This window comes from Falco cherrug, chromosome 4, assembly GCF_023634085.1.
Source record: "Falco cherrug isolate bFalChe1 chromosome 4, bFalChe1.pri, whole genome shotgun sequence".
NCBI lineage: Eukaryota > Metazoa > Chordata > Aves > Falconiformes > Falconidae > Falco > Falco cherrug.
In genome coordinates, this window is record NC_073700.1 from 75,989,963 (window position 1) to 76,003,989 (window position 14,027).

General features: G+C 35.7%; 1 protein-coding gene across 9 annotated transcripts in view; it reads left to right on the forward strand.

Moving 5' to 3' along the window:
• AKAP9 (A-kinase anchoring protein 9) overlaps positions 1-14,027 on the forward strand; it is a 120,793-nt gene that overhangs the window by 82,425 nt on the left and 24,341 nt on the right. For 7 of the 9 annotated variants that reach the window (XM_055706577.1, XM_055706582.1, XM_055706580.1 and 4 more), the window contains 8 exons: positions 3,675-3,887; positions 5,067-5,105; positions 6,288-6,520; positions 9,039-9,158; positions 12,156-12,332; positions 12,438-12,542; positions 12,975-13,127; positions 13,386-13,565. In XM_055706577.1, the coding sequence (XP_055562552.1) occupies positions 3,675-3,887; positions 5,067-5,105; positions 6,288-6,520; positions 9,039-9,158; positions 12,156-12,332; positions 12,438-12,542; positions 12,975-13,127; positions 13,386-13,565 (1,220 nt within the window). The remainder of the gene's footprint in view (positions 1-3,674; positions 3,888-5,066; positions 5,106-6,287; positions 6,521-9,038; positions 9,159-12,155; positions 12,333-12,437; positions 12,543-12,974; positions 13,128-13,385; positions 13,566-14,027) is intronic. The other 2 variants (XM_055706581.1, XM_055706583.1) reach the window with 1 other exon arrangement.

The window sequence follows — 14,027 nt, forward strand, 5'->3', positions numbered from 1 at the left end:
GAATGCTATCCTGCCAGCCTTCCTCCTCTTTTTACATAGACAGATAATCCGACATGAGTTCTATTCACACACTATTAACAGCTGGAACGCACGTAACTTACACTTTTCAGGTTTCTAAGCCACGTGTCTAAAACAGGGTGCAAGGGACAGTTGGTAGTCTGTCAGTCCACAGAGGATAAACGTTGTGTGTCATCAGCACCAGTACTGACTGCAGCATTTCAATAGCTTTAGCAAAACTAGAAAGGAGGAAAATTAATTTCAGATGGAATAGATGTAAATATGAAAGAGGCGTTGTTAATTTTTTTCTAAATATTAAATTGTGTGAAAAAAATCTTATAACACATCTTAACATGCAAAATAGATGAAGTCTTCCACCAAAATATAGATGACCTAAGAATTTATATTCTTGTACATGTGGAGTTACAAAATGTTTAGTATTGACGAATTTCAGAACACAGGCAGCTTATAAGTCTGTTGTTGCTCTCCTTGGAGGATAATATTTTTCTCATGATAGTCTTTATTCACAAATCTTCAATAATTAAGGAGAACAGAATAATACATTAGGACAAAGCAGAGAGGTTAGTGTTAAGTTCTCTTTAAAGGCTGGAGTCTGTCAATGTCAGAACTGTCTGCGTATGTTTAATCCTACAAGTAGCATTTAAAAAATAATACTAGAGACTAATTTTATTTATTAAAAAAAAAGTTTTATTATGAACTTATCTCTGTTGCTTTGCCTTCTGGGTTTGTATTTTGGGGCTTAGTCAGGCTTCCCGCTAAGAACTACAAGCTTGCCTCTTCATTTACAATAAATAAATTTCCACTTATGCAGGAGTCTATTGCAAAGAGTACATGCATAATTGTATTTGAAGATGCCATCTCCCAGTATGAGACCTGTTTATTATCCATGTTTTATTTTCTTTTTTAAGTATTATTTTTATCGTATTACCACCAGACAAGAAAAAAATCTAAAATTAACTAGGTTCTTGAGCAATACACTTCTGTTATAAAGTTTCCATATACAAACAAACTAATAGGAGCAAAGAAACTGCAAACTCTTACTCACTGGCAGTTTGTAGATAATGGGATTGCCCATATGTAAATGAAGGCAAAATTTACCTGTAAAATTTTTTTAAATACTTGAAATTTTCCATCAGAACCTGGTTTGGGGATCTAACGGATGAGACAAATACGTATTTTTTGCTAGAAAAGAAAGTATATTAAGCACAAAAATTTAGTGAGAGCTATGAAGCTATGTTTTGCACTCTCCAGATTTTGTCTGATCACATTTTATTTGGAGAAAAAAAAAAAACATGGAAGCATATAAAGTGGAAACATCTTCAAAAATTTTTAACTGGAATTTAATTTTAATCAAAACAGTAGCAGTGTTAGTTTATAAGACATGACAGACGGGCTGTATTGATTTGGTTCGTGAAAAGTTCTGGAGTATGACACAGAATTTGATGTTAGCTTTAGCCCTTGACAGATATATTGCACAGTTGAGCTTTTAAAGTTAGGTGCAGGTTTATGTCACATGTAGGTATTTAATTCAGTTCAGTCTTTTGCAGGAATTCAGCTCATTTTTCCCTTTTAATTGCTTTAATGCTTTTTTAACTCCTGAATTAATTAAATCTTTGTTCATCCTTTTTTTCTGTGAACTTCCGAAATTAATGCATTTCTAAATGACAGGCACCTTTTATTTTGGTGTTGATGTGACAAAACAAAAATGCCATAGAACTCTTTTTATTTAATTTCTTCTGCTTATTGAACTGAGTTGTGAGCATTCTCTGACAAAGCCAAACTACATTCTCTTATCAAATTCCTTAGATAGGTATGCAGAACAATGTCTCAGTTCATTATACGTCTGATGGTACTCTGTCTTCTCTCGAGATAAAATGTGTCATTTTTGATCATTTTTTTCTTACCGCAAAAACTACTGCAGCTGAGACATTTTTCAAACCTCTAGTGTTTTAGTCATGTCAGATATCACTTACCTAATGTGATAGAAAAGCTAATGCCAATGTGTTCACTGAACTCTGACAACTTTCATTACATCTCCTAAAAAAAAAAAAAAAAGGCAGGAGTAAATACCACAACATGTGATCGTAGTAGACTTCATGGTTCATACCTTTTTGGTGAGGGTGCATGCTCCATTTAACCTGGGAATGCCCTCTCAACTTCCGATCTGTTAAGTACTCATTGTGAACAACATTTGGTATGGTGGAAGTAACTACTAGAATTCATATTGTCTCAATTTTTTGAAATGCTGTTAATGATGGTTTTAGTTTAGTTTTTTGGGTTTGAGGGTTTTTTTCAACAGCCAGTCCCTCTATGTGGCTGTATTCTCTGTGAATCTAAGTCTGTAAAAAAAAGACTGGTCAGGTGTGCATGACTGATACACAGCAGGACCTGACCTGTGTTTCTCAGACTGTATATACGAGGACCACTGTTACTTAATCTCCTCTCATACAAAACTAGATGCTCACAGAGGTTTTACTTTGCCTACTTTGATAATGAATGGAAGCATCTTTAGTTCTCCTACATTGTCAAGCCAGGGTAAAATCCATTTTGATGCTGACACAAGACTATAGATTTGTACTGATAAAGTACTTTCATATTGAAAATAGTTTGATACTGAAAAAATGCTGCTCTAGATTCTGTGGGTTTAGTAAGAAGCCTGTGAGATAGGTGTCTGTGTCCAGCTGAGGAAGTTTGGACATCATATGACTGATTTCTGTCTACCTTTTGGAACCATGGGTATCCAACATGATGGAACACACCTTATCATGGAAATCTGGGATACCTATTTAGTACCTTCTGTCACTCAGTAAATGTCTTTTGTGTTCTGTGGTCAGATGTTTGTGAAAGGACTGATGTGAATCTTCCGAAGCAGATACCCTTGCAGGATCTCAGTTCAGTTTGTACAGCCCTCAAGGAAATCCACTGTTTTTTCCTAAGTCTTTAGCTTTGTGCTCACTTCCACATTATTCCAAGATGGTGCCATTTCTTACAGCCATGATGTCATTCATAAGGCTAAAATAGTTTCCCCTCAGAATCCTAGATAAACTACTTGACTGTGAACAAGTTTTCAAAAGCATACATCAAGGTGGCGTCCAGAATTCTGTTAACAAGATCATTAATAGTTAGTTCTGTGCTACTTTAAAAATTGTGCATTAATAGTAAAGAAATTAAATTGTTTCTTAAATGTCAACTGCTACAGGGCTTTTGGGAGCAATTCAGGTGCTAAGCATGGACACCTACAGCTAGATTTGGTGCCTTATGATGTAGGAGGTATCTATATTATACCTGACCTACAGGAGACCCATGATCTTACGGAAACTGTGGTTTGAGGTCAGGCAAATTTCTTGAGGCATCTAAAATTGCACCTGGTACCTGAATTTATTTGAAATTTCTTACTTCTCCTGTGTTTATTACACACTTATTTTTCCTTGGTTTTGGAGTTCCCGTTTGCTCCAGAGATCTTGTGCCAAGAAAAAAAATAAAAGCTATGTTTGGTCTTGTGCTATCCTTCCTGTCATTTGTTGATCATGGAAGAATAGCGAGGACAGGAGTAGAAGCTGTCAGGTGCTATCTAACGTGTGTGACTTCATCATGGAAAAAAAACCAAATTGTTCTTTATTGTCTATTAAATCTGCCCCAACATTGATGTTCTACAGGTCTCATTGATGGTTATGCAGATGAAAAAGCATTTCTGGAAAAAAAACTCCAGGAAAAAATAGATGTAATTGACCATCTTGAGCAAGAGCTACTGTGTACAGGTAACAAATTGCAGGAGTTAGAGGCTGAACAGCAGCAGATCCAGGAAGAAAAAGAGTTACTCTCCAGACAGAAGGATGCCATGAGAGCAGATGCGGGGCCAGTAGAGCAGCGTACGTATTCCTCACAATCTTTCTATGAGATTTTCTTACACTTTCAAATAAATTACTAAGTAATCTTGGCAAAGGTTTTTCCCCCACTTCTTTGTAATCAATAAAAATCTAATAGGGTAAAATGTGGTATTTTCATAACAGATGCCTAATGTTAGCATGATAACTTTTATTGATATTTAAACAAAAAATGACTGAATTTTCAGCAGTATCAAGCAATCACAATCGTTTTTTTAAGCCAGCAAAAGCTTGATACCTCTGAAAATCTGCTTTTATCTATATTGTCACTGGAGATGAAAGTTAGCACCTATGGATAAAAGTACTGGTCTAAATACTTCTCAAACAGAGTTTTAGAGCAACTAGCAAGCATACCTACCAGAACATGATCGAACTACACAATGGCTATACTTATTTTAGACACAGAAGATACATTTTTCTAACAAATTCCTCTTTTGGGGAAGAATGGCAGAAAAGTTGCATGATAAAGAAAGCCTGTTATCTTCCAGTAATGAAAACTTTCGGCACTGATGGTGATAATTTCAGATAAATACTATGTCAATGTAATCTAACTAACTACTTACTCAGAAGAGCATTTACCTTCATGAAGGTAACGTCTTTTAATTCTTCCTTAATCTAATAACTTAAATTAATATTTTATGTTTGAGAGGGGAAGAAAGTTAGAATAGTGGTGTTTTAAGAAGTACTGATCTTTCAAGGATTGCAGAACTTACATTGTGAATAGCAGGATGAAATTACTATTTTATTTAACGTCTAAAAGTTTATGGCAATTTATAATGTTGCTGTTTTTGTAAATTACACATCTTGGTGTATATTTGCAATTTCCTGCATCTACTTTGTGTAACAATGAAATGTTAAAAACAACCTGTCGCTTCCTGCTTTATAGTAAAGAAGTTACTTAACTATGACTCCAGTTTAGTTACTTGTTTTATGTATAACAACTGTAAGGATAAACATTTCTATAAATACATGTAGGTACTTATGTCATGCATACCAGAATAACTTACCACATTCCCTAAGTTACCTCAATAACTTTGTCATTAAATGCCATATCTATCTTTGGCTTCATTTTCTCTTACATTGTTGCACCACAAGAAAACTGTAGCTGGCATGTGAATTACTTTGCTTCTTTTTTTTGTTTTCTCTCTCTCTCTATTCTCCTAGGCCTAGTAGATGCTGCAGTCGATGCAGCTTCCCAAGCAGGTGTGTTTGTATGTTGCATGGCCAATATGTAATTGGGTGGAAGACTTACACATACTGACATTGTTAATCAGGATTATTGGGCTTTTGGTTTACTGACATTACTTGTAATTCTTACTGGCCTGCAGCTTTGATGTTGTATTTCATACTCAGTTTTACATTTTGCTAACAACATTTCTTAAACTTTCTAAACATAATAAGCAAATTCATTAATAACCATCATCTTATTCACCTACGAATTACAGATACTTAGGTGGTATTGGAGGGATATTTTTGTAACCTTTTTTTTCTTTTTATTTCCAAATACAGTTGATTAATTCATTATGATAACTAAACACTTGTATTATATTGATATATAATGGTTACCTAGAAATGAGAATTGGTTAAATACGATGTAAGATGATGGTGCCTAAAGGATCTTTCTTCTATAGTGAAATTGTATTGTTTCTGTCTAAATATCAATCATGTTTTAAAGATTCTTCAAATGAAATTGCACTTTACAGTTTGGATTTTACCTCAAGGGATTCATACGGTTAGTTAATATGTACTTCAGTGGGCTGTGGCTTAAGAGTCTCAGTAGAGTGGTTTGGGGCTTTACTATATATGCTTGCCAGCCTTTTCATGAGGACTCAAAATTGGGCGTCCGTGCAGTCAATGATTATGCAAAGCTCCATTACAGGTCAGTAATTTCCCCCTCTGCCTGCCCAGCAACCTCACTAAGTCTTTAAATATTTCCTTCAAATTATTTATATGTATCACAGTAAATGATGAGACTGGGAGTGGATTGATTTTACTGATGCTGGGAATGAGAAGAGGGTTGGGTTTTCTGTTCTTCATTGTTAACCCCTGTGCTGACTATCTGTAGTTTGAACCCATGCATTTTCTTTTCAACTGTACAAAGACTTTTTAATTTATATGAAACTTAAACAGGAAAGTGATCTGATACAACTTAACAGTCCTCTGAAGACTAACTAAAGGATAGTAATTTTAATATGAATTTGGTTGAGTAGTGATCTTGATTATTTCTCAGAAGAAAATATATTTTCTAAAAAAAGAAAAATAGCGAAAACCCAAACCACTTCACATCCTTCTGCAGAGTACAGCATGGATACCTTGGGGAGTGGTTTTACTTCATAACATTACTGACTATCTAAAAGTAGTGTGTTATGCTTTTATTACAACCAGAATTGCTGGAGGAAACAGAGAAGCTAATGAAAGAAAAAATTGAAGTACAGCGTCAAGCTGAAAAAGAGTATGATGACCTTCAGAAGCAAGTGAAAGTCTTGGAAATCGACTTGGAAGAACAGGTCAATCGTTTCATAGAGCTAGAGCAAGAAAAAAATGCAGAACTAATGGACTTAAGGCAGCAAAACCAGGCTTTGGAGAAGCAACTAGAGAAAACAAGAAAATTTCTAGATGTAAGTATGATAAAAGGCTAGTTTCATGAAGGTGGGTGGGCACCTGTACTAGGGATTGGTTCAGTGGGAAATGCTAATTTTTTCACCTTCTGTGCAAACATAAAGAAGCACACAATAGTAACAGTGTTAGAGGTTCCAGCCCAAGAATTTAATTAGTTTTAGAAGTTGAAAATTCATTTGAGATGCTTGCTTAGGACTTCTCTGTGTTTCTAAGTATAACTTAGTAGGCTTCTTAAATGTTTAAAATAATGGGAAACTTCTAAAATTAATGAGGAAACAAATTTTTGTGACCTTCATTTTTAACAGTTTGTGGAATTTCCATGTTTTCCAATAAAGTCTGTTAGAATTAGTCTGTCTGTGCAAGGTCCTGCACCTAGGTCGGGGCGACTACCAGTATTAATATAGGCTGGAGAGTGAAGGGATTGAGAGCAGCCTGAGGAGAAGGACTTGGGGGGTACTGGTGCATGACAAGCTGGACACGAGCCAGCAATGTGCACTCACAGCCCAGAAAGCCAACTGTATCCTGGGCTGCCTCAAAAAAAGTGTGGCCAGCAGGCTGAGGGAGGGTGTTCTACCCCTCTACTCCACTGTCGTGAGACCCCACTTGGAGTACTGCGCTCAGCTCTGGGGCCTCCAACATAAGAAAGACATGGCCCTGTTGGAGCGGGTCCAGAGGAGGGCCACAAAAATTATCAGAGGGCTGGAATATCTCTGCTATGAAGACAGGCCAAGAGACTTGGAGTTGTTCAGCCTGGAGAAGAGAAGGCTCCAGGGACACCTTATTGCAGCCTGTCAGTACTTGAAGGGGGCTTGTAAGAAAGATGGGGACACACTTTTTAGCAGGGCCTGTTGTAGTAGGACAAGGGGTAATGGTTTTAAAGTAAAAGAGGGTAGATTTAGACTAGATATAAGGAAGACACTTTTTATGATGAGGGTGGTGAAACACTGGCACAGGTTGCCCAGAGAGGTGCTGGTTGCCTCATCCCTGGAAATATTCAAGGTCAGGTTGGACGGGGCTCTGAGCAGCCTGATCTAGTTGAAGATGTCCCTGCTCATTGCAGGGGGCTTGGACTAGATGACTTTAAAGGTCCCTTCCAACCCAAACTATTCTATGATTCTCTGAATTGTCAGCTTTATTTGTATTTAGAAATTGAAAGCAGAATTTCTCTTAAGTTTCTTTTATAGTCTTCCTTCATAGTATCCAAGAATGTACCTCCAGATATAAAGCTATACCTTCCAGACAGTTACACTATATGTGTATTTGTCCCCATTCACAGGAGCAGCTGTCTGTATTGTACACAACTTCTTTCCTGCCTTAGGCACTCTCTGCGATTTTGTTTTAGACTCTACCCTATTTTCAGCAAACACTATCTTCCCTGCTTCCTCCTTTTCCCATTTTAAATGTCCTATGGTGCTGTTGGGAGAAAACTTATTTCTGTGCCTTCTCAATTAACTCTCTAGCTGACAGCAGTATGATGGAATAATTCTTTACTTAATAAATACAACACTCTGTGGCACATTCTCTGTGTAATCTATGACTAAGCACTATTAAAGGAGAGATATTTCCAGATACTTCTTGGCACAAATGGATTTGCTTTATTTCATTTTCTGCAGTTATAAGATTATTCTTCTGACTAAAACTAGTGTGTCATAATAGGACAAGGTTCAGAAGTAAAAATTCCTGTTACAAGTCCTATAGTCAAAAATGCATTGTGGTTTGGGATTATCAATAGCATGAACTGCAGAGTTATGGAATACTGAGATGGGCAGCTGTTTGTGCTAGCAGCATTAGTACTCTACTGTTTCCATGAAACAGCAGGTGAGTTTTTAAAATCTGCAACTTGTAACGGTTGAGGATTTATTCTGGTTTCCTGATTTTTTGCAAAATATTTTGTTGCTAGATGGAAGCATTCCTCTGTGTATCAGATACTTCAGCTAGTTTATTTTAATGCATCTGATAAGGTTTGTCTGTTTTATGAAGTGTCATTTGAAGGTGATGCTTCACTGGATGCTACCAGTTGTGCATTATTTCCGATATAAAGATGTATTTCCCAAATGTCAGACTGGGATATATAACAGCTGAAACCGGTTGAAAGTAAAGTGAAATGTAAAATTCAAATATTTTTTTTTCTGTCAGCTCCTCATTGATATTAACACAGAGTTCATTTCTATTCTTAATTTCTGTTTATCTTACGTATATCGGAGATAAACATTAGGAAAGAAAAATATTGGGTTATTACCATTTCTGTGGTGTACCCAGAAGAGAAGAAACACAGCTGTCATTTTTGTGAAATAATGCATCTATCCTGTCCTAAATTTTTAGTTTAAAAAATAAATAAATATATTTGCCCCAAATGATGAAACTTCTGTTGAATGTAGTTGCAAAAGGTTCTGCTACCTTAAAGATACTGACATAATGTTACCAGCCTCACATTAACAGAAATAAGAAGTAGTAATATACTTAGTTTAGGTAGTTTTTAAATCAAATGGTGTATCCACATGATTTCTTAACTTTCAGGAGCAAGCAATCGACCGAGAACATGAGAGAGATGTATTCCAGCAAGAGATACAGAAGCTGGAACAACAGCTTAAGATTCCACAAAGGAGTCAGCCTGTCAATGAACATCAAACCAGAGAGGTAACACATTTTTTTTCTTTTATGCAATGAGTATAAATGACAAGTTGACAGCTGTTAAGATAATGTAATGAAGCTATATTATGGTGTACCTAACCTGCATTAATTTACAGGCCAGGAAAGCAATTCCCCTTAGGTGAGGGGTAAGGTGAGGGTGGTGTAACTGTGTTTTGAGGTTTTTTTAGGCAGGTTGTTTGGTTTTAATAGTAGGCATTTGTAACTCAAAAAGGTTCTTTCACGTAACAATTTAGAAAATCCACTGTTTTCAAAAGCCTGTGGAAACATTTAGAACTTCTTTAGCAATTTCACATGGATTTATGTTGTTTTTTGACATCCCATTTGTAGCACAGGTACACGACTGGAGAAACTGAGTCACCAAGGTTTAGCACCTGAGATGTAGCAGTGCGCTCTGTGTACACTGGAACCTCCCCAGTGAAAGTCTGTCTCCACTGAAACAAATGTATTGACTGTAGGACAGCAGCTCAGTGGAGTCACAGAAAATGCTTAGACGCAACAAAATCAAGAAAAGTGGCAGCAGTGCAAATGCTAGATATTATGAAGCTTTTGCATGTTTTGTTTAATGACCTGTTAGTCAATTAAAGTGCATTTCATTTTTTGTGCATTTTCTTGTGTCCTGCTTTTTCAGCAAGGCTGATATTTTTGCATGATTTTCTTGCCTGATTTTCAGTATTAAAATGCCTTTTATTAGGTTGCACTATGATTTTCAAATTGAAGCTCTTACTGAGGTAGTTCAGTTGCTGTAATTGAATTCTTAAATATTAGCAATATTTAGTATTCTGTATTATATACTTTAGTCCTAAACTTATGGTCCTGAACTATAGACATTAATAGGACATAAATTGATATATGTGAGATACAAGTTGTCAAAATATTTATTTACTTATTCTCAGATTTAGAGGTGTATTTAATGGATTTTTTAATAAAATTTAATACAAAGGTTTGTAAGAAATCTTACAAAGTATTCAGTCAGTAGTATGTGATACGGCTGTCATCAGCCTCTGCACAATGAATCTTCTGGGATTAGCTGGGGGTGTATTAACCAACACATACAGAGCAATTCCGCATCTGTTTCCTTCTATTGCAAAGTGTGTGCACACTCCTCTTCTGTTGGCACATTCCACAAATGGAGGAGAGTTTTTAGCATGATTAGTTTTCCTGAATCCGGAATATTCATTCTGAATTCATTTCATTCTGTGTATGTGTATAATTTATGGCATGGCTAGCATGTGAATTCCTGGTTAAAATTATCACATGTTAAAATAAAAATTCTCCCAAGAAAAAAATTCAAATTTGATACCATAATAAAAATTGCCCTATTTTTCTGTACAGAATCTATGGTAAAAATAATTTTGTTTTATATGCATATATAAGCATATGTATATACTCTTTTAAGTTGGCAGGTATGCTACAATAGAAATTTAAAGCATACTTTAAAATGAAAGACAGATGTAACTGTGATTAAATTTTTCAGATTTGTATCGGATGCTTTTAAATTAGAGGTTTCTAGTAGGTAGAAAAACAGACAATAAGATAATGTCTGCAAGCACCACAGGAGTGACAGCTGTTTTAGAGCTGGGTGATGTTGAATGTGATATATTATAAATTATAGACAGAATGTTCAACAGTGTATTAGATTTACATTTAATTTTTATCAGGTGAGGCACATGTCTTACTAAATAGTATCTTTAGATGTCACTTGGAATATTTTGTAAGTATACCTTTTCTCATTCTTTCTCATGCTTTTCTGAGATAGTGGCTTTATTTTTTTCATAGTTGCACAGTTTTTTAAATGCTCTTCTGCTTTGCGTGAATGCTGTGAGCATTCTGTTGATAACTTCATTTCTTTTTTAATGTTGTTTCAGCTTACTCTGTCAACTTATTCCAGGGAAGTTTGTCATGAAGAGTCTGCTCTAGACTTGATTTTTCTTTTTCCATTTCTCTCTCAGGACTTTTCTGTGGTCACTTCAGACTTTGATGTTACTCATGGATGGATAACGTCAATAATACCATCCTGTCAGCTTTATGTTCTGGTCCTCTTCTATCTATTGAAATGCTTTGAGTCTTCTACCTTTTGGCTACATCGTAACTTCCTAATTGTAAATACTGAAATCAGTTTCTTGAGTGGGACGAACATTACTTTCCATGCCTCTTGCTCGATTGCTTAGTTCAACTCAGGTCTTAACTGTGCATCAGGCCTAATACCATGGATTTGTCACACATCTTTCTTATCTGTAATTTTGATTAATCATTACTGAAATACTGCTAGAACTGGGATCATTTCTATCTCTACTGCTTCAGTTACTCTTCTAATATGTTGTTTCTAAGCTGCAAACATCTGACCTACTGAGATTTAGAATGCTTTATTTGGGTGCTTTGTCCCCTGTAGAAAGTGAAATTGTATCATCAATCATATCTATTTGGTCCCATTTAACAAACCCAGCAAGAAAACAAAACTTTGTTTCTCAAGGTTGAAGTATAGCAATTCTTGTCAATGTTAAAGACCCAGTGAGTTTAGGATATGTCTGTATATCACTGATCAACTCCTTATTTTGAATAATTTTGACGCAGATTCTTACAATTATGACACTCCTTAAAGATGCAAATAGCATCTTGACCCTACAGTCAAGACATTCCATCTGTAGATGCTAAAGGTATCTTTTTAGTGGGCTACATAGGGATGCCATGCTACTTGCTTTTAACTGACTACAGAGTCTGAAAATTTCAGAAGGACAAGGTCAGTTCTAGAGAGTAGGTGATAGAGCATAGAACATGAAATTTGTTTAAAAAATGCTGTTTATATTTGTTGGATGTAGCACTACAGTATCCTAACTTTATATTGTTTCACCTATAGAGTAGGAGTTTTCTTATGAGAAAAAAGAGGGATATTTTCTCTCTGTCAAAAACTACTGCTGTTGCTATTGCTAGCAAACCCTTCCAGTCTAGTACAACATATTCATCATCTTGCCATGTTATCACCAGGTTGAACAGTTAACAAATCATCTAAAAGAAAAAACAGACAAATGCAGTGAGCTTTTGCTCTCTAAGGAACAACTTCAGAGAGATATACAAGAACGAAATGAAGAAATTGAGAAACTAGAATGCAGGATAAGAGAACTGGAACAGGCCTTAATCATCAGTGCAGACAACCTGCAAAAGGTATTGCTTGATCTAAAATGATCATTTACTACTTTCTTATTTTCTTGAGAACAAAACGGTATATCTTTTTTATTTGTTTATTATTAATACTACTTATATTTAAAGGTGGAGGACAGGAAACAGTTTGGCACCATCGTAGTAAAGGGAGAATTACCTCTTGAAGTACAACTGCAAGCTGAACGAGAAGCTGTGGACAGAAAAGAAAAGGAGGTAAAATACCTGTGAAACATTCTGTGTTTCTGCTGATATTTTGTTTTTGTCAGTTATTGCTTTCTGTTGAGTTTAGTGAACTATACAGATGAAATTTTTTAACAGATCAGAGAGACAGCAGTCCAAATCCCTTTGGAATTCTCTTGTGAGCTATGGTAATTGTTATTGTCTATGTTCATGCTTATCACTTACAAGTGTGTTTCTGGAATCAAAATTCAGCCCAAGTAAGAAAAACTTCATAGTGATTTCAGCTTGTTTTTACTGGGTTTTAAAATTCCATTCAGTTTAAGGATTCAGAATGTCACTGAGTACCCATTCTTTTGTTTTCGTATATCAAACCAGTTTACTGTAGACAATGCACTTGAAAATCATGACATTCAGTTTTTCATATGGCCGTCTATTCCTTTTCCTCCATTCATTTTGGAAACGTAGGTCACGAACCTTGAGGAACAACTGGAGCAGTTTCGAGAGGAGCTAGAAAATAAAAATGAAGAAGTTCAGCAATTGCACATGCAACTAGAAATTCAGCGAAAGGAGTCTACTACACACTTGCAAGAACTTGAACAAGAGAACAGATTATTTAAGGTAATTGTGTAACAGAAAGCCTAGAGTTTAGTTCTCCCTCCTGCCCAGAAAGAAATTCTTGGAAAAAGCCAAAATGCCAAATTCTTTCTCAAGCATTCCACAGTTCAACTTGCAAAATATTAAAAGAACTCATATAACTACTTCCCATTCCATGCAATTTGTGTATTTTGATTCCTATGCCTTAAATGCTTATACAAGAATATACAGAAAATGTTATGTACAGCTATAACGTGTTTTGTTTGGGGTTTTCTTTGGTAGGATGAAATGGAAATACTGGGACTAGCTATCCAGAAATCTGAAGACGCCACCATAAAGGACCATCATTTAGTGGCTGGGAGGCTCGCTCACGTCATGCAAGAAAAGGAGCAGGAAATAGATCATCTTCATGAACAAATTGCAAAACTGCAGCAGCAACTTGAAGTCACAACTGACAACAAAGTATGCACTTTTGAAATCTTTTTGAGAATCCTACTTTGTGTTGTGAGCTGTTTACAGAATAAAAACCCCTCCATGTCCCCCCCTCCAATTACATTATCTTCTATTGCTGCCTTAATTTAAAAATGCAAATGCTTCAGTTTCAAGCAACACTTTAACCCTAATCTGTTTTTCCTCTTTTGTCTCATTTTTTTTATGAAGGATACTTTTTGCTTGCTTTTCTTTTTATAATTCTGCCTTATTTCTGCTTGAGTTTTTGTCTTCAATTTTGCATTCCTTAATCTAATACTTCCAAGCATTCAATAGTACATAGATGGACTCTCAACATTCATTCTACCATATTCCCTACAATGACTTACTTTCAGTGTGATGTTTCAGTGACACCTACTGGATTGCGTTGAATTTTGTAGTGAACTTCTGTGCTCCATGAGCTTGTGTAAATAGTTTGCCATCATACTGATGTTG